The sequence below is a fragment of the Mauremys mutica genome, chromosome 3 (assembly GCF_020497125.1).
Source record: "Mauremys mutica isolate MM-2020 ecotype Southern chromosome 3, ASM2049712v1, whole genome shotgun sequence".
Lineage (NCBI taxonomy): Eukaryota > Metazoa > Chordata > Testudines > Geoemydidae > Mauremys > Mauremys mutica.
The window spans coordinates 147,074,671-147,094,085 of record NC_059074.1 but is presented as its reverse complement, the minus strand read 5'-3'; the positions used below and the strand labels follow the sequence as shown (position 1 = coordinate 147,094,085).

Here is a 19,415-nt window from a genome sequence, read left to right as displayed (position 1 = left end):
GGTCTTCTACATGGCCACACCTGTCAAACTTGTCACACCCCAGCCTTTTCACTGCACTGGACAGTGATGCTCTCTCCCTTCCTTAGAGGTTGAGGTTCTCCTGTATGTGGCACAGCCAAGCACCTGGGGCCCACCATTCTGCAGCCCCCTCCCCTGTTCAGCTGGAAATAAGAGGTCACCCCAGTGAATTGTCCAGGACAGACTGGGCCAGGCGGTTGGGTGTTAACCTGGGTGTTGGGGGAACCCAAGCATCTTGTAAGGTTATTGGGGGTCCTAAAGCTGCAGAGCCTAGTTGGGGTCAGTGGGAGTTAGCTGCTTTGGAAAATACCACTCGCAACATCTTTAGCACCTTTGAACCTTAGCCTTTCAGTGCCTCAGTTCCCCATGTGTGACACAGGGCTACGATCAGTGCCCTACCTCACAGCAGTGTGGGAGGATCAATACAGCAAGGACTGTGAGGTGCTCAGAATACTATGGTAATGGGGGGGGGCATAGGAATACCTCAGATAAGTAGGATAATGGGGCCCCAGCAAAAACCCACACACAGCTGACAAACGGAGGCTCAGGACAGCAGGGACCAGCCCTGGAAAAGCGTGAGCATTAGCAACTGGGGGAAAACAGGGCTTTCTACAAGGAGGGGCTAGGGACTATAACCAGAGGCAGGCTCCATGAAGGAGCCAGTGGTGCCAGGGAAGCAGAGAGCTGGCAGTGGATCACAGTTGCTGACAGTTGGTGGGGATAAAGGCACATCAGGCAGGTTGTAATTCCACCCTCCAGCAGAGGCTCACAAATACTAGTTCAAACTGGAGTACTCACACACCAGACCAGGGGTCTCAAACATGCGGCCCGCGGGCCGCATGCGGCCCGCGGAGCTCTTCCCTGCGGCCCGCGGAGCTCCCCAGGGGAGCTCCGCAGGGGCCCCCAAGAGAAAAGCGGAGGCTCCCGCCTCCGCCCCTCTCCTGGAGCCTCGGCGCATAGAGCGCCGAGTCTCCGTCCGAGCGCCTGAGCCCCGCCCCGATCCGAGCCGCGTGGGGAGGGGGCGGGGCTGGGAGCTCTGGGCTGAGCGCTGCGCTCGGCGTGGAGCTCCCAGCCCCGCCCCCTCACCACACGGCTCTGAGCGGGACCGCCGGAGACGCGCTCGGGTAAGGGGGGGGGGAAGCGGGACCCGCCGGGGCCGGGGCCGGGGCCGGGGGAAGGGAAGCGGGACCCGCCGGGGCCGGGCTGGGGGGGGGGGGAAGGGAAGCGCTCAGGGCTGGGGCAGAGGATTAGGGTGCGGGGGGATGAGGGGTTCATGATGTGGGGGCGCTCAGGGCTGGGGCAGAGGATTAGGGTGTGGGGGGATGAGGGCTCTGGCTGGGGCTGAGGATTAGGGTGCAGGGTCCTAGTGCCTGCCCTCCGCCAGTACTGGCAAGGCAGGCTTCCCTTACCCTGAGCCTCTCCAACCCCAAACCCTCAGCCCCAGCCAGAGCCCTCATTCCCCCCGCACCCTAATCCTCAGCCCCAGCCCTGAGCACCCCCACATCATGAACCCCTCATCCCCCTGCACCCTAATCCTCAGCCCCAGCCAGAGCCCTCATCCCCCCGCACCCTAATCCTCTGCCCCAGCCCTGAGCGCCCCCACATCATGAACCCCTCATCCCCCCGCACCCTAATCCTCTGCCCCAGCCCTGAGCGCCCCCACATCATGAACCCCTCATCCCCCCGCACCCTAATCCTCTGCCCCAGCCCTGAGCGCCCCCACATCATGAACCCCTCATCCACAGCCCTCACCCCACACTCCAAACCTCTTCCCTAGCCCTGAGCCCCCTCGCATCATGAACCCCTCATCCACAGCCCTCACCCCACAGCCCAACCCTCTTCCCTAGCCCTGAGCCCCCTCGCATCATGAACCCCTCATCCACAGCCCTCACCCCACAGCCCAACCCTCTTCCCTAGCCCTGAGCCCCCTCCTGCATCATGTACCCCTCGCCCTCAGCCCCACAGCCCTCACCCCTGCACTCCCTCCTATCCCCAAACTCCGTCCCAAAGCCTGCACCCCCACCCCCTGCCGCAGCCTGGAGCCTGCATCGAGCACAGAGCCTGCATCCAGACCCCCTCCCCCACCCAAACTCCCTCCCAGAGCCTTAGGCAGTAAATCTAAGTGCGTGTTTTGTCCTTTGAGTGAGGTGCATTACTGAGTGTATATATTTATTAAAACTGCGCGCGCTTAGGGGAGGAGGTGGAGAAGAGACAGGGCAGGGGCGGGGCCTCATGGAAGGGGTGGATTGGGGGTGGGGCCAGGGGCAGCAAGGGGGCGTGTCAGTGATGCGGCCCTCGGGCCAATGCACTAGTCCTCATGCGGCCCTCGGGGTCATTTGAGTTTGAGACCCCTGCACCAGACAAAGAAAAGACTTTTGGATAAATAGCCTGAATTTACACTGACTCGGGATCTTCTTCCTGATCCAGCAAAGGGACAGGCCCTTTGGTCCAAGAGGGGCCCCCAATCCTTGTGGAAGGGCCAACACCTACCAGAGAGTGAGGGTGAGTGCTCATAAGCTTTTGTGTAGGTTTCTATTTTTTTTAATATATACTCTCTAATGCTTTCACCTTAAGAATGTGCTCGCTTACCAAGAGCTGTTGGGTAACACACAACTGCTGGCTGGTACACTGTTCGTAGCCTCTGGAGAGAAAGCAAACTGCAGCCACTGACCTTCGAGGCAGGGCCTTTCAAGATTTAAAGGCCCTGGGGCAGTGCCTTGACAAGGCAGTCTTTGGGCGATGGAGCTAAACCCCAGCTGTGCATCATGCATGCCCCAGGCTGTGAGGGAGGGGGCTGGGTCCCTGGTTAGAACCCTGCTGGGGAGGCAGGGCTGTGGGGGACTTGGCACGGAGCACGCACCCTGTGGAGAAGGCTCCAGCCAGTGCCTGCCCAGCAGGATACACACAGTGGGCCAAGTGCCCCTTGCACCTTGTTGGAGCCAGGCAGGGGGGAGATTGTGTTTCAGGGCTAGAATTAGGTTGGAGGATTAAAGAGCAGCAGGAGCAGCTGCTCCCAGGAGTACACAATAAAATAAATAATTATAGGGACAAAGGGAGCAGGAACCACAGCTAAAAACGGGGGAAAGGAGGCGAGCCCAGCAGGGAGGCAGCACTAGATCAGCTCAAGTTACCACATGGAGAGGCAGGCAAACCAGTCTTCCTCGGCCTGGCCATCAGGTCTTGGCCAGGGAGCTCCTAAGGTACTAAAAGGAACCTCACTGTGTGAGCTCAGCGGCCCCTTTATCCCTCAGACTTGAACAGTCTTTTCCTGTGGGGTTCACAGCATCACCAGCACCAAAATATTCAAAAATCCCAAGTCAGGTCCCCCCAAAGTTATGGGACTGGCATAAAAATCAAGAATACAACATAAAGAGTGGGTTCTTTCTCTTTGCCGTTTGCTTTCGGAGCCTTTAGGTGCCCGTGGGTCATATTTGCCAGATTTTCTCCATAAACACAAGGGTTAGAAATACACCTCTTTTAAATGAAAGCTGCCAGTCTCATCTAATCACATGGCCCCAGGAGCTGGGGCTTTAAGAATAATCACCAAGCAGCACAGAGTTTGGCATATGTGGGCTAGTTAGAAAAGGTGCCTGGAATTACAGCACAGGGACAACCAGCCCCAACAAGGTCCAGTAGTGTTCAGTGCCCCTTTCTCCCATGAGCCCTATGCCTCTCTCCTGAGTCTCGAGGGTTTTGGTTGAATGATGCTTGCCTTTGAGGCAGGAGCATCTACATTTTCAAAATATGAAACCACGACACTTTAGGCAGCTAGCTTAGGTTCACAAAATAGTCATGCAAAAGTACCCTTTTAAAAAAGTGTGCTCCTGTTGGTAGTGCCAGCTTCTAAGTCAGTGACATGCGAACATTGCTGGGAGTGAGAATTCTTCCAGAAACTTAATGGGCCGAATGAGCCTGAACACCTGACAACATTCACTATGAGCAACGAATCAGCTCCCATGTCATCTACGCTCATCTGACGTCTCTTCAGTCCAACACTGTTCACCACTCTAAACTCTCCTTCCCCCATCCTGTTGCTCTGTTCCTGGTGAGCACCAAGTAGATGCTCTGTGCAACGAGACATCTTGAACAAACATTGTGTAGTTAAAGCGCAGACATGTACTGAATGGTGAAAGGAAGAACCCGGGACATTACCTGCAAAGACAGGCCATGTGCTCAATTTATCCCTGACGAGCCAGCAGGTGGCACACAGGACCCTGCAAATCTCTGGGACAACAGCTTGCCGAAGAAGGCCCCCGGCCACCAGGATTTACCTGCTCTTGGCTCCCACAGCCAGCAGTGAGAGCACCCAGCACCCCACAGCCACAGCTTACTTTTAAAATAGTTTATTTCTGGTTTTAAAATATACATCAGTTTGAAAATCTCAGAAAAAACACATTAGTTGCAGAGGAACAGGCTGGAGTTGGGACACTGAAAAGTGGGGCCCCCCCAAGAGCCAGTACTGCCAGATACAAGAAGGAGTGTAAAGGCCTGATACCCCATGGACGCAGCCTCAGAGCAGGTTGCTCCTTCTCTCCTGGCTGCCCAACATTCCCCTCACCATTTCTCTTGTGGGTCACACTCCAAAGGAAATGGCACCTCAGGACCAGGGCCTGGACTGGGCCTATGGACATTCCCTTGCCCTTGCTTCTAGCCTGATGTGATGAAAGGCAAAAGGGAGATTAGCTTTTGCCTTACAGGGACCAGAACACCAACTGCTTCTGCAATCAGGTGGTTTTAAATTTTTGTCCTGAACAGCTCGGGACAGCCAGTTGCAGGGCAACCAGGGACCTTTGGATCGAGCCAGGAGGGGAAGCACCTCTCGTAGAGAGATGGAGGTGATCAGACCCACCTACACTAACCAGCTCAAGGACCAGACACAACCCAGGCCAGCCTCATGCTCCCAGCAGCTCACAGGTAGGTCATGACACACAAGTGAGGCCACACAGCCCAGGAGGCTTGGAGTCAAGCTGTGCTGACAAGGTACAGGAGCCCGATCAACAGGAGAGGCCCTGTGGCTGGGGCATGAAGATGGGGTGGGAGGAAGCAGCAGCTTGGACCTCAGCACTGCAAGGAGGCTACCGGAGAGAGAGGAACTGGCCTGGGCAGAGCCCCCACATACACACACACACAGGATTAGTACCTTGCAGGTTGAGGAGGCTCCCACCATTAGCACCAATTTGTTAGGGCAGCTGTGCTGAAATACTGAGTCCTGCCCCAGCACCACACTGAGCTGAGTGGCCAGGAACAAGGCAAGTGCACAGGCAGCCGCTGTGACCAGAGTGCCCAAATCTATTCACACAGGAAGCAGCAATGGGCTGGGCCAAGATACAGGAGAGGGAATAGCTCCCTTTCACACAGGGCCATCCCTAGCCATTTGGGTGCCCTACGCAGCCCCCCCCCCCGGACGGGGGGTTGTGTGGGGCCCCAGGGCTCCCCCCCGGGGTCTGGGAGGCAGGAGCAGAGGGGGGCACTTTTGGGGGCCCCACAGGCCCAGAGAAATAATCGGGGGCCAGGAACAGCCCGCTCCGCTTCCCTTGCCCGGCCCTGTCGCTTGAGGGAAGGGATCCCCCACTCACCGGCAGCGACGGGAAGCGGACCAGCCCGGCCCCAGCCCGCTCTACTCCACCAGCTCCCAGCCACAGCGCTCTGCTTCCTGCCGCCGGTGAGTCTGGGGGGTGGGGGGAAGAAACCTTTCCCTAACTCCCTCCCTCCCCCCAGCGACACAGCTGGGGCCGGGGTGAGGGAAGTGGAGTGGGCTGGGGCTGCATCGCTCCACTTCCCGCGGCTGGTGAGTGCGGGGTCACTGGGGGAAGAGGTGGAATGGGGCCGGGCCAAGGCCGGAGCAGGGGGAAAGGGTAAGAGGTGGGGTGGAGGGAGTTGTCCAGGGCCCCGTACCCCGCTAGGGACGGCCCTGCCCCTTGCAGTGGATGCAGCCCATGGGAAGGCCGGCCAGGGGATAGGGCTGGTCGCCAGGGCTGGTGCTGCCACATATGCAGTACGCAGCTGCCTAGGGCACCATGAAATTTGGGGCAATTTGGTGCCCCAAATTTCATGATGCCCTACGCAGCTGCATATGCCTAAGGATGGCCCTGCTTTCACAGCCCTCCAGGCTGGAGCTGAGAGCAAAGCTTTGGCCCTGGCTGCCACCAGCCACCAGGCGCTTAGCGAGGGACACTGCCACAGCGCAGCATCTCTTGCTGGGTTTGAATGGGAGCTTCCTTCCTGCAGAGAGAGGCTGCACCCTCCATACATAGCGAAGCACAGGGCAGCAGCTCGCTCTCACTGGAGGAGGACACCACAGCTCCAGCTTCAAACCCACCACAGCCAAGGGAAGGGGGTCCCCCGGCCCAAGGCAGCAGCATAGAGACCATGCCAGTGTGCTGGGTTACACCTTCGGGGTGGAGAGGTAAAAATCCAGAGAGGCAAGGAAACTCCTAACGAAACACTGGGGCTCTATCCCCCAAATAAAATATCTACACTCCTGACTTCTCCCCTTCCCCGCCCCAGGGACACTGAGCACATAAACACTGAAAAGGGAAATCGTACCAACACTGAACACGAGGAAAATCAAACACAACTCCAGCCCTGCCAGTGGAGAGGCCTTGGAAGGGCACCGGAGCCAGCCCGGGACCCAGCCAGAGGAAGGAGTGCACATGCACGGGGGCCTCCCCAAAGGGCCACTGCTGAGCCATGAGGTACCGTGTCTGCACACAGCAGTGATAAGCCCTGCTCCTCAGGGCGTCTCCCTCTCTCCCCAGAGCCCTTGCTGGGGCCCTGCCCAGAGGCAGCTTGCTACTGTCTTTCATTTATTGCTCTCCTGGGGTAAAATCCTGCCCTGGAGTCCATATGGCTCTGCTGGAGTAGAAAGGCCAGGATGGGAAGGGTGGCTCCTAGGGCAGGACCTCACCCCAGACCTCTGGGCAGACAATGGATTGGCTGTCAGCTGCTTTGTTCATTTATGCAGGAAGAGAAAAACAAAACATTTTAAAAGCAAAGGCCTGGAAAGAATTAAAAAATGAGAGGAAGACCCAGGAGCAGAGACTCAGCACCAGCCAAACACGAGCCAGGCCAGTGCAACAGCCCCCAGAGATGGGGAGAGACAAACACAATCCAACCCACAGCACACAAACCACTGCCATGGGAACCCTGCAGGCCAGCCGGGGGCAGCCCTGGCCCAGTCCCACGGCAGAGGGAACTGGGGCTCTCCCAGGGCATTGCCTCTGCATGAGCCACGTGTTGGGCCAGGCCCAGGAGCTAGGCAGCAGGGATCTGCAGAGGAAGCTTTAAGGGAGAGCCAGCCACGACTGTCAGCTGGTTGCCACAGAGATCAACATGGCAGCAGGGGGGGAACAAAAAATAGCAAAACCACCATCCCCAACTCAATGCTCCTGACCCACAGCAGGGGGCCAGGCAGCAAGGAGCACCCACCCCCCAGGGCAGTCCTCATGCCCCACTCAGCCTGCAGTGGCTCACGGGGATCAGACAAGACCAGGGCAAAGAGTTTCTACTTGTTGGCACAAGTTGAAAGGTAGGAACAGAGCAGCCATGGGCACCAGCACAAGCAGGGCCAGGGCCAGGGGCATCAGCCTGAAAATGAGAGCATGGGCATGGGCACCAGGGCATGAGTGTGAGCATGAGTGTGAGGGCAGGCCCAGGCCCCAGGGTGGGGCTGGAAGATTGAGTGTGACGGCAGGCACCAGACGAGCGGTGAGCACAGGCATGGGCATGCATGCCAGGCCGAGCGAGGCCCCAAGTGTGTGTTCTGGTGTGGTGGGTGCAGAACGCCGGCAAGATCCTGGCGCCTCAGAGTATCAAAACCAGAATAAATATAAGGTGGGAGTGGAGTCTGCAGCCCCCTGGGGCATGCGTCGTGCCGGGGACACCAACCCCGTGAGTGGTAAGGCAGCTACAGCACTGCCCCGGGGCACTGCTCCCTGCCCAGCCTCAGTTGAGCAGGTTGCCTTGCTCCTGGGCCTGCGTCAGGCTGTCCTTGCGATGGAGATGGTGGACACCCATCCTCTTGGGGCTGCGGTGTGGCCGCCCTGAGGGAGGCTTGCTCCTGCATTCCCCGCTCTCCTCCAGGGCTCCCCCTGGGCTGCTCTCCTTGCTTGCTTGCAGCAGCATTTCCCTTTCCTCAGCTGGACTCCCAGGTGAGCCCAGGTCCACATAGTCCTTGTGCTTCTCTGGCAGGGGGCTGCTGGGCTCAGCGGTGCCCCCGCCACTGCCCTGGAGCAGCTTCCGGGCTTCATCCTGGGAGAAGTCCGTGCCGTAGTCGGAGGAGAAATGGCTCCTGCGGGCTCGGGACTCAGTGCTGTCTGTGTCCACACTCGAGTCCCGGCTCACGGTCCAGCTGCAGCTCTGCGCAGACTCCTCGCCGTCCGAGTAGGCTGAGGCCGCCCTGCCCAGCTCCTGCATGGAGCGGCTGAATCGCTTCTGGAGCTCCGGGGCCATGTCACGGCTGAAGGAGGTGCGGCTCACCAGCACCTGGTCTGAAGTGGGGGGCGCCTTGTCCACAAACATCCGCTGCCAGTTGGCCAGGAGGTCCTCCTCCGAGCTGGCCGAGCTGGCGAAGGCGCTGGGGATCTGGGGTGGGCTGCTGAAAGGGCTGCTCTGCGAGGAGCCGTGTGCCCGAGCTGCCTTGGGAGATGGCTGGTAGGAGCAACTGGAGGCTGAGTGGCGGCCCTCTGAGACAGGGCTGTTAGGGAGCGTCCGGTGCCTCTCACTGCTCTCGTCCTCGCCCTGCACCAGGCTCAGGGAGATGGCCTGTCGCGTGGCATAGGTGCAGTTGGGCAGGGGGCTGTTCTTTGGGATCCTCACCTTGTCCTCAGAGAACTCAATCACCTTACGCCCTGGGTACATGGGGTGGGGAGGGGAGGGCGTAGGGTAGGGGCTCAGCTTCTCGAAGGCAGGCACCTCCTCTGGCAGGCTCTCCACACTGCTCTGTGGCTTGCAGCCCCCGTTCTGCTGCTTCCCCACTTCCCCTCTCTCCTTCCCAGGCAGCCCTGGGCTGGGGCAGGCGTCCAGCAGAGCTCCACTCATGTCCACGTGCACAAAGACATCCTCAGCCATGGGACAGCTGCCGCTGCTGGACTTGGCAGAGTTCAGGACCAGTGACTCGGGCTTCTCCAGCACTCTGGCAATAACTGAGGTGGGCACGACGTCAGATGGGGCCAGGGTATGTGCAGCCTCCTGCCCAGGGCCTGGGGACTCCTGGGTGCTGTGCAGGTGCTTATTGACCATGTCCTGCAGCTCGTAGGGAAGCTAGGGAGAGAGCAAGAGGGCATTAAGCAGGGGCTGAAACAGCCCCTCAAGGCCTCAGCAGAGCCCAGAGAGGCTGCGACAGAGCCACAAGCAGCACTTGGGAGACTGCAATACGCTGCCTGCTCCGCCCAGCCCTAGCAAACACCCCACACTTGCCTACCCCCAACATACTCACCTGCTCACCTGGGCATGGCCCAGCCACTGACATACATGCTGCCCTCCCCACCCTCAAAACAGGCCTGCCCCACAGGAGGAGTTAGCAGAGCTTTCCCAGCTCTAACTTCTGGCTGCAGGATGCTGCTGCTCTCGGAGCACATGGCAGCCTGCCCCAAGCCTGACCAATGGGCCCCATTCGGGAGAGGGAGCAAGGGAAGCCTGCTCACGGGCCTCAGGCCCATAGCTTATGAGAGTGGAGATGAGGCCTAGCTGGTGTGTGCTAAGCAAAGGGGCTATTGATCAGTGGAAAATCAGCTGGTGGTTGCGTAGAAGTGACTGAACAGCCCCCACTGGCAGGATCTGCAGCTCCCAGGGCGCGCACAGTAATTACAGCCCCACCGCCTTGGCAGCCTGCCCTGGGATCAGTATCGATGACTGTCCTAGCACTTGCCGACTCCTCCGCCTGGTCTAGATGCCTCACTGAGGCATCAGCAGCTGGGACAGAGCCTTGGTGACCCCCACCCCTCACTGTGGGTTTAGCTGCTGGTTCAGAGCTCTCAGCACCAGAATAGTAACACTAAGGGCATGCCAAACATTTCACTGCACCCTGGGGGCAGCCCCTTCGAGTCCAGGGTAAACTGGCTGCAGCACTGGGGTGAGCACGGACCTGCCACTGCCAGCCAGAAAAGCAGGTCGATTCCACCCTGCCTGTTAAATACCATGTTGACCTTTGACTGGCCACACACAGCCATGGCACAGGCTGCTGCAAGAGGGATCCTGAAGTCAGACAGGTGGGGCCAGGGCACACAGAGTGGGAACAGTGGGTGCGAGGCAGAAGGTCCCTGCACAACTGCATTTTGCCTCCAGTGGCACCCGAGTGTGGCTGAGCCCTCTGGGGGCAGAATTCAAAGCTCCTGTGAGGGGAGACAGCTGGGAGAGGTGAAGGTTACCCCACCAGTAACCGATACGGTGACCTCAGGAGCGCTAATCTGAGACATGCTTGGGGGACGACACACCAGTCACATGCTCACTCACAAAAGACAAGCACCAGAGTTGGATGTGCAGGGTGCTGGGAGGGCTCTCTAAGGGGCTGGGGTGCAAGGAGCCCACGTGAAGAGGCTTTATGGAGAGGTAGTGAGAATCTTGGGGCTGGGGCCAGATCCCGTTCTGGTGGAACAAGAAATGCCAATACAAACACGGGCTCCTCCCTCACCCACGGGGACAGGCCATTCCCAGCCTAGTGCTGCACCCAAAGCCTTGCCCTCCCTCATGCCCTGCCTGCCGACAGATCTGAGAGCCCCCAGGGGTGGTGAGCATACCCAAACCTGGCATGGGTAGCCGCGTCAGTGAGCCAGACCAGCTGCATCCTGGTTCACCTGGCCCCTCAGTAGGCAGGACAGGCCTTGCACATGGCTAGGTGCGAAGGGGGAGAAGACAAAAGGGTCAGCGAGAGGCCTGCTCCTCTGCCAGCTGCCTTCAGGCACCCGACAGGCTATCGGATTCAAGGCTATTGTGCTGTAGACAACGCTCCCTCCCTTGGAAAGGCAGCTCAAGGATCTTTTTATATCAGTCCCCAACTGAGACGTGAAATGGAGCCAGCCTGAAAGAGGAGCCAGCAGAGGCCTTGCACAGGGGGCCGGGAGCTCCTTACACCTTTGCCTGATGCTCGGGGAGGGAGGGGTCACTGGGACACAAGGCAGCTCCCTCACCCGCAGAGGAGAGCAACCAGGTATGGAGTAAGGGCTGGGCACAGAGCAGCTGTGAGCCCCTCCACCACCCTGCAGCAGAGCTGCTACTCACATCAGCAAACTTGTGGTTCCTGAAGTGGGACTTGTTGCACTTGAGCAGCTGCACTGCGAGGTTACAGTCCTGCCGATAGCGCTCCTGCCAAGAGAGAGCACGGGGGTCACACACACACACACACACACAAGCCGACACCTCACTCACATGGGGAAGGGGAGGTCAGCCAGCCTACACCATGGGGCTCCCACCACTCCCCTGGGGAGGCTCCTTTGCAGGCCGGTACCTCTCTTGGCCATTCGGCTGACATGCTCCTCTCCATTTCAGCCCCTCAACTAGCTTCAAACTGGAGAGTTCAGTGCCTAAACAGGCCCTCACAGCCCTTCTCTGAACTCCTGCCAGCATTAATAACGTGCCCAGAATCAAGTGCAAGATCCCAGGCACTGTGGCACCAAAGCTGCATGGAGGGACCATCCCTCTCCCGGCTCTGGGCTGCTCAGCCTTTAGTTTTGCAGCCCAAACTCAGGTGGGCCTTTTTTGCTGCCACTTCACACGGCAAGCCCAGATCTCATTTGCTCTCCGCTCAATTTCTAGGACGCAAGTCAAAGGTCATGCTGCTATTTCCTGCTTCCCCTCTCTATTATTTATCTGTCCTCACTGGCGCCCCCAGCTCCCCACAATTTCAGCCATGATTAAGACCACAGTTATGTCACGGAATCCGTGACTGCCATTGACCTCTGTGACATTTTCTGCCCTGGGGTTGGAGCTAGCAGCCCTGGTGGGTGGGCGGCGGTACCCCACACAACTGCCCAGTGGGCAGACCCCCAGCAGCTGCCCAGCCGCAGCAGGGAGCGGGGACTCCCCACAGCTGCAGCCAGTGGCTGGGGGACCCTGCAGCTACCAGCCCCAGGGGGACCCTGCACTGCAGCAGTGTGGGATCCAGGAGCCTCAGCAGCAGGGGGTACTGAACCCACCTGCCCCTTTTGTCAGGGATATTTTTAGTGAAAGTCAGGACAGGTCACAGGCTGCTGTGAATTTTTATTTCCCATGACCTGTCCATGACTTTTACTAAAAATATCTGTGAGAAAAACTTAGGCTTAGCCATGATGAATGTCAGCCATGTGCTGCTTGCCCCTCCCCATTCATTAGTAAGGAAGTTATAGACCAGACCTTACATGATCAGCCATGAAAATTCTACCACCCATTTCCCCACGTTGAGCAGACAGGCTGTGGACTGGACACTTACATTGAGCTCCTCAAGTTTATTGATGGTAGTTTTGGCATCTAGCAGCTTGTTAGTGAGCGCCACAATCTCCCAGTCCAGGGTCTTCCGGTCCATCTCAGCCTTTTTTATCTGGGGCACAGGAATACAAGGCGTAAATCCCACCAGAACAGGCTGGCCTGGCCTCTCACCCCACCTAGCCCCCTGCATAGCACACAAACGCGTTCAGCTTGGAAATAAAACCTTCCAGACAGACAGGTAACAGCCCCAGCTCTTCACAGAGGGAGGGTCTCTGACAGCACATGAAGCCAGCCACCCTATGCTGGCTGCTCAGAATTCTTGCCATGTTTGTTAGTTACTGAAGTGAGGTGAGTTTGATCCTTCACAGCCCAGCTGCTCTTCCTACCCTTCCTGCAGTGGCAGCATGCAGAGACTGAACTCCCTCTCAGCTTTAGAGTCACAAGTGGACCACACTGGCACCGGGGAAGAAGCTTGCACTGGTGCTTCTCTGGAGATACACAAAGGATTCAGTCCCTGCCAATCCAACACTCTTCACCAGCAGCATAGATCACTGGGTTTGTGACATCCAATCCTCTCCACCATGGCAACAGGAAGCTGCTGCTCAGAGAGGCATGGGAGTCAATGATTGATACAGCAGAAGTTGACTCAGCATCTGCTTTTGCATAAAAGCTCAGAGAAGAGTCTGAGGCTTGCCCTGGTGTGAAAGGACCTGTCTGTGCAGTTTAATCTTAGTTAATTCTATTCCCAAAGGGGAACATTTCCTCACTGGACTCCCAGTGGGTTCCTGCTCAGGGGAAATAGACATGAGGGCTTATAGCAGTGAGGGGGCAACAGCTCAGAGCTCCCAATCCAGCTCCTCTACCTGTCCCAAGTCCTCAGGGCCACAGAAGCCCCAGAATCTGCTCTCAGTCTGTGACCATTTGTGGACCAGTGGTGGAGCAGGGCCCAGTGCGACAGGCGGTGACACATGCAGGAACAGGGCATTTCTGAAACATGGATTGACTTTTTGGCAATTGCATAAATAATATTAACCCCGAAAGCTCCTAGTGCCAAGAGCAAGAACTGACCCTGCATTCTCTATGATGACTAGAACAAGCATCTGTTTACTTTGGGTAGGCCAAATGGGTTCACAACCGCCCACCCCCATAACACAAGTGTTGGAGCCTGTGGGCACTACACTTCCTAGCAGGCAATGCTCCATTTGGATCAGAAGCAAATGCTCACATTTGGCTGGAGCACTGCGTGCTAGGACCAGTCGTCTCTGCAGACAGCTGTTTTGTTCAGTAGAGGTGGAGCCCTTGACTGGACGAGGTTTTGGGGCCCCGCAGTCGAGAATGGTGCAAGTGGGCCAAGTAATGTGTGACTGACAATGAAAATGACAGGCTGAGATATGTGAAGAGGTGAAAGAAAAAAAAAAACCACACAAACGAAAAGACGCAACTGCAAAAATCCAGCTTTGGCTGAGAGAGGCCTGAGAGGTGAGTGCACCCAGAGTGTGCCAGCAGCAGCATGGGGAGGAGAGAGAGAGAGAGAGAGAGGGAGGGAGGGAGAGAAAAGAAACAGCCATGAGTGTTATGAATGCACTCAATACACACACACACATGCTGGCTCCGCTCCAACAGCCCCAGTCCCCCGGGAGCGATCCCCTGGAGTCTCCAGGGAGCAACACATCCCCGGCACCTTTCAAAGAGGTTGATGCAACATGACAATTACATTGTGGGGAAACCAAGCTCTGGTGCATGATAAAGTGGGGACTCAGCAAAGTACCCAGTTCAGGACAATAGGCTAGGCCTGGGGAGGATCATGGCCAGAACCTCCCCCATGAGCTGCTGCAATGCCTGCCCTGTAAGCCAGGGTCCCTTCCCTCCATCCCAACACACAGGATTCCCTCACTTCCTCTCCCCAGAGACTCAGCAGGTCAGTTACCAGGGTATGCAGCTTCTCCTCCAGGTCCTGATTGGTTCTCTGTGAAGCAGTGTAGCTGTTCTGTAACCTAAAGAGGCACGAATGTCCAAGTGAAAAGGAATCCAGGCCATCAGCTCAAGTCCTCTTGATAGCCTGGAAGGCGAGAGCTGCCCCTCACACACCAGGAAAGGCTGCTTGCTACAAAGCATACGACATGTTAACTCTTTGCCCTGATTCTCTCTCTCGGAGGCTGTGATCCCTTCAGCTCTCAAGCTAGACTGGGTCAGTAGTTGGATGGGACACCTCCAAGGAAAGACAGGCTGTTGCAGGAAGTGGTGTGGGCACTCTATAGCCCTGGGCTCTAACGTGGCGGTAGGGAGTGCTGTTCTAACTAAGGTGCTGCCTTTCAGGTGAGACTTAAAACAGAGAACCCAGCCAACTACAGCCACTGATGCCCTTTGCATTTGTCAGGCTATTAACCCCCAAATCCTGGCTAAATTCCAGCTCAGACAATTTCATTCTGCCTCTGTACTATTCAAACAGATAAGGAATTCTCCATTTCCTGCCTTAAACTGCTGGGTAGCATTGTTGTGCTCCTCCCCAGAGGCAGTTACAATGGGTGCTGAGCTTTATCTGTAACTCTCCTAATCTCCCCATACCGCATGCCTCAGGTTAACACAACACAGGCTCAGCCTTCACCAGCCAGCCAAGTGAGTCCCTAGACAGAGGTACCCTATCTCCCCGCAGCCACATCCTCCCCTCTGGTCTTTGCCATACCTGCGGAATTTGTCCTTGAATTTCTCCAGCTCTTCGCGGTTCTGGCCCAGCTCCAGCTCCAGGTAGTCCTGGCCAGACTCCAGCTCCCTCTCCATCGACTCCATCTTGTTGGTGACATAGGCCAGCCGCCGGCGCAGCTCCTCATTCTCATGCTGCAGCAACCTGAGGCACACATAGCAACAACGCTCCACTCAGTAAGCGATGGGGGCTGCCGGCCTCAGTGCAGACACCAGCATCTAAGCTCACCTCAGGGCCCTGAGAAGCAGAGACCCCATATAGACATTGATGATGTTTCCAGGTGGTTCTGGTGGCACCATCCAAAGAGGTGCTAATGGCCCCCATCCCCTTTCCAGCTTAGCTATTGGGGAGCATACGGGCATTTCACACACAGACCTCCCCTGTGAACGGAAGGGATTCTTTAGGCTCAGATCTCATCCCTCCTCTCACACCAACAGCGGGACATCATGGTGTCTGAAAGGTGGCTGTGTGCATACACTGCCCACGGAGGACTCAGTTGCTCCTCTGGACTCCCAACTATTGTTCCAAGCCCCAGGACAAGGACTTTGGGAGGAGGCTCTGCAGGTCAAGAATATGGGGCATTAGCAGAGCTGGGGGGAGCAGAAGTGGACTAGTGGGGGGGATGCTGAAGAGGACAGGAGTGAGCTGCACGGACAGAGTTTGGGGGCGGTTGCCCTAGGTTGCTGTTGCTCATGCCCTGGGTTTTATTTTTATGAGCAGTCAGTGCCTGTAGCAACAAACTAAACTGGCAGGAGAGACGTGTCTGTGCAGCTGAAGAGACGAGAAATTCAAGCCCTTGCTTCCTGGCAGCACAGGTTGCTCTCTACTCTTGCAACAGGGGCAGAGAAGCGTACAGCAGCACCGCTATCCATGTCACCAGCTCCCTCTCCGGTTACAGCATTTGGATAAAGTCCACTAGCCAAATGGGCTGCACAGCTTAGGTGTCCCTCCCTGGAAAATGAAACCCACTCAATAATTTATCCCAGCCCATACTGCAGGTGCTGGACATGAAAGAGGCATCGCAAATCCCCAGCCCCAACCATAACCCTACCCCTAACCATGCAGTACAGCAGGAGTCCCTGCAATTGCTGGGCCAGCGAGTGCAGCTGGCGTGGGGAGCTTGGGCTGTGGAAGGAGGCATGGGCAGCATACTCGTTATGGGGAGATGCCGTGGCAGCCTCCAGCAGGCCCCATTATAACACTAAGTGCTGTGCTCCCCTCAAACAAAGACACTCACTCAGAGGGATGTATGAGAGACACTCACTCCTATGTGTGCTTTCACTGTGCTCAACTGTTCAGAGAAACCTAGAAAATACAGCCTCTCTCTAGCTGCGTCTGTTCTTCACTTGGGATCTTGAGGGGAGTGAGATCCACAGAGCTGCCTCCTGCTAGTTTCTGTCTGTGCAGCAAGTTTTCGTTCACTGTCAGCAGTGGGAGCTCACACGCTACAGTGGGTCACACCAAAATGGTAGTGCTTTGAGTTTTTCTCCCTTTGATGGTGAAGAATAGATGTTTAGAATCAGATGTGTTTGCCCCGCCACCTCAAACTGTAACAGCATTAAAGGAACCCCGAGGAGGCTCTGCAGGTCAAGAATCCCGTCTGCACAGCGGCTCTGCAACTGTCCTTTCTGGGAATGCAGAGAATCACAGTGAAACTTGGCAAGTGGGAGCAGAACAGAGAGACACCTGCCCCAGTCTCTCCATATGGGCCTAGCTTCTCAACAGAAGGGAAGCCCATCATGCAGATTCAAAGGGCTGAGCAGTACGGGGGAAGCTGGACAGTGGGAGGTGGGAATCGGCACACACACAGCTGCAGTCAGATTGGAGCATGAGAAGGGAACAGGACACTTACTTCATCCTTTCTGCATCCGTCAAGGGCTCCTGTGGTGAGAAGAAAACAGCTGTAAGAACCTCTCAAAAATAGGTGTCAGACTCAAGCAAGTACCAAAGGGCAAGTTATTGAGAGGTGAACTCCTCCCACTACCCCGACAGCTCTGGGCAGGCCACGTCATGCATAGCTAGCAAAACTGGACTCTACCTGCACTGCTCAGACACTGCTTCTCAAACTAGTCAATATCAAGGCAGACCACATGGTTTATTTCAGGGTCAGCAGTAGTCTAGGTTAAACCAGAGACTTTCACAGACAGCCTGCAACTTCTTTTGCGCTGTGCTACAAGTTCAGGGACCCTGCAGTCATCACCCCACAGCTGCTGCCTCAACCTTCAGCAGCCCCACAATGTCTGGGTGGTGAGGATGGGAGTCTCGTGGACCTGCATACACAAACCTATGAACCCTTCACTGTGGTGGTAGTGGTAGCACCCCTGGAGATAATGAAAGAACTGCTCTAAGTGGCTGAGGAGCTGGGAAGCACCTTTTCCATTTACTTCACCCAGGTAAGCCCAGATGAGGGTTCCTCTGTGCTCAACTCGAGCAGGTTACTGGAACCAGGCTCCTGGGTAAACCTGGACACAAAAACAACAGGCAACATGCTGAAGGCCAAACAGCCCGACAGAAGGGCCTATAGCGTTGGGAGCAAGTCACCTGCACCTCTCCAGCAGGCACCCCACGCCAGAGCTCCTGCACATAGGCAGGGGCAGGGGAGTGGGTAGGAGCAGCTTAGCCTCCCCACTCTGTGCATTTGATGTGCTAGCCCAGGTGACAGCAGCTGCCTCTCAACATGCCTCACTTGTGGCTGGGAGGAGAATTCCATCGTCAGAGCCAGTTCGTGCTAGCAGGAATGGCGCTTTCTGGGAAGAGGAGGCTAACCCAGGAAGCTGGAGGTTTCTCTTTGGAAATCCCAGGTTGTTCTCAATGACTTGAAGGAGCAGCTTTGGGACATACTGGATGGAGCCCTGGAGCCTTAGCCAAGCAAAGCACACAGGTCCCCAAAGATAACACTGCGCTTCAAAAGGTGCATATTAAGAGACATACAAGGTCCACGCATGGGACCCTGCCACAGAGATTCCCTTGGAAGAGATTCAGTGCTAGCAATAACATGGTATAGAAGCCGGCCCAATCATGGCCCTAATGCACAGCGGGGCCATGTCCCGCTCCCAACAACCTAGAGTGGACTGCACTGGCTCACCCTGTACAGGGTGGCCCCATAGCTCCAGCTGCACTACATATGCCATGTCCCCAGCACTAACTGCACTGTATATAGCCTGATACAGCCCCAGTCCCAAGTGCACTGTATTAACTCATACCGTACGCAGCATCACCGCCCTGCAACTGCCTTGCCTCTGAGGACTCCAACTGATACTAGGCAATCAGGTGCACATGTATCAGGCCAGGAGATGGGTGATTCCTGTTTAAATGAGTCGATGTTCCAGGAGCCTGCTGGGTGGATGGAAGGGGAGGGGTTGGCAGCTCTCCCAGACAAGGACTCTACCTCAATAGACAAGGGACTTCACACATAAATACGGGTCTGATTTCCCAGGATATCCAGCCATGTGGGGCACATATCTTAAAGCACTGGGAGGATTCAAAGGCCCCCATAGGGCACTAGACCATCCCGCTGTGTCCAGCTCTGCGCACTGTAGGGTGACCAGATGTCCCGATTTCATAGGGACAGTCCCAATATTTGGGGCTTTTTCTTACATAGGCTCCTATTACCCCCCAACCCCATCCCGATTTTTCACACTTGCTATCTGGTCACCTTGCACACTGGTACCCTGCAGTCTGCTAGGCAGATTCTAAACCCAGGAAAGTAGACAAGCCTGCAATGGGGAAAGAGGCACCAGCTGCTGCTTTTATGGCTAACAACTTCAAGGGGCAGCTGTTCCCTTCTCCCCTTTGAACATAGGCACTCCAACTGGGTCACAGCTGGGAGCAACACAACCAAGGAGCAGGATCTGCCACCAAACAGGCTAGCGGGGAGGCTGGAGGTTCAAGAGGCATTAGCACCATGTGTGTGTGTGGAGCACAGATGGGCTAGGTCTGGGGAGTCACGAGGGTGATGCTCTGTCCCCACTGAGGTCTCAGCATTTTGCTCTTGGGCACCCCAACAGCCAGTTCAGGAGGAGCCTCCCACTGGGAAACAGTGGGGGTTGGTGTGAGGGGGGCTGGGATGAAGACCATACCCTACGTGAGCCTCAGAGAGCCCCTCACACCACTTGGGAGGTCAAAGTTGCTTGGCCAGGCCTCCCTGGGGGCAATGGAGACTACACATTCTATAGATCAACATCCGAATGGATGAGATGAGAGTTCAGACACAAAAGCCCTGCCCCTCACTCCCCACGTCAGCACTAAGGGCAACTCTGGGAGCCGAGGGGGGTGGGCGTGGCCTTTTGGAGACCTC

General features: G+C 56.6%; 1 protein-coding gene across 4 annotated transcripts in view; it reads right to left on the bottom strand.

The window, feature by feature from the left end:
- Positions 1-4,345: 4,345 nt before the first annotated feature.
- Positions 4,346-19,415, bottom strand: part of TJAP1 (tight junction associated protein 1) — a 55,357-nt gene continuing 40,287 nt past the window's right edge. For 3 of the 4 annotated variants that reach the window (XM_045009182.1, XM_045009183.1, XM_045009181.1), the window contains 6 exons: positions 16,971-16,999; positions 15,101-15,262; positions 14,345-14,411; positions 12,422-12,529; positions 11,236-11,319; positions 4,346-9,279 (listed from right to left, as the gene is read on the bottom strand). In XM_045009182.1, the coding sequence (XP_044865117.1) occupies positions 7,963-9,279; positions 11,236-11,319; positions 12,422-12,529; positions 14,345-14,411; positions 15,101-15,262; positions 16,971-16,999 (1,767 nt within the window). In that variant the 3' untranslated portion in view covers positions 4,346-7,962. Of the gene's footprint in view, positions 9,280-11,235; positions 11,320-12,421; positions 12,530-14,344; positions 14,412-15,100; positions 15,263-16,970; positions 17,000-18,321; positions 19,412-19,415 lie in introns of those variants that run through there. The other variant, XM_045009184.1, reaches the window with a different exon arrangement.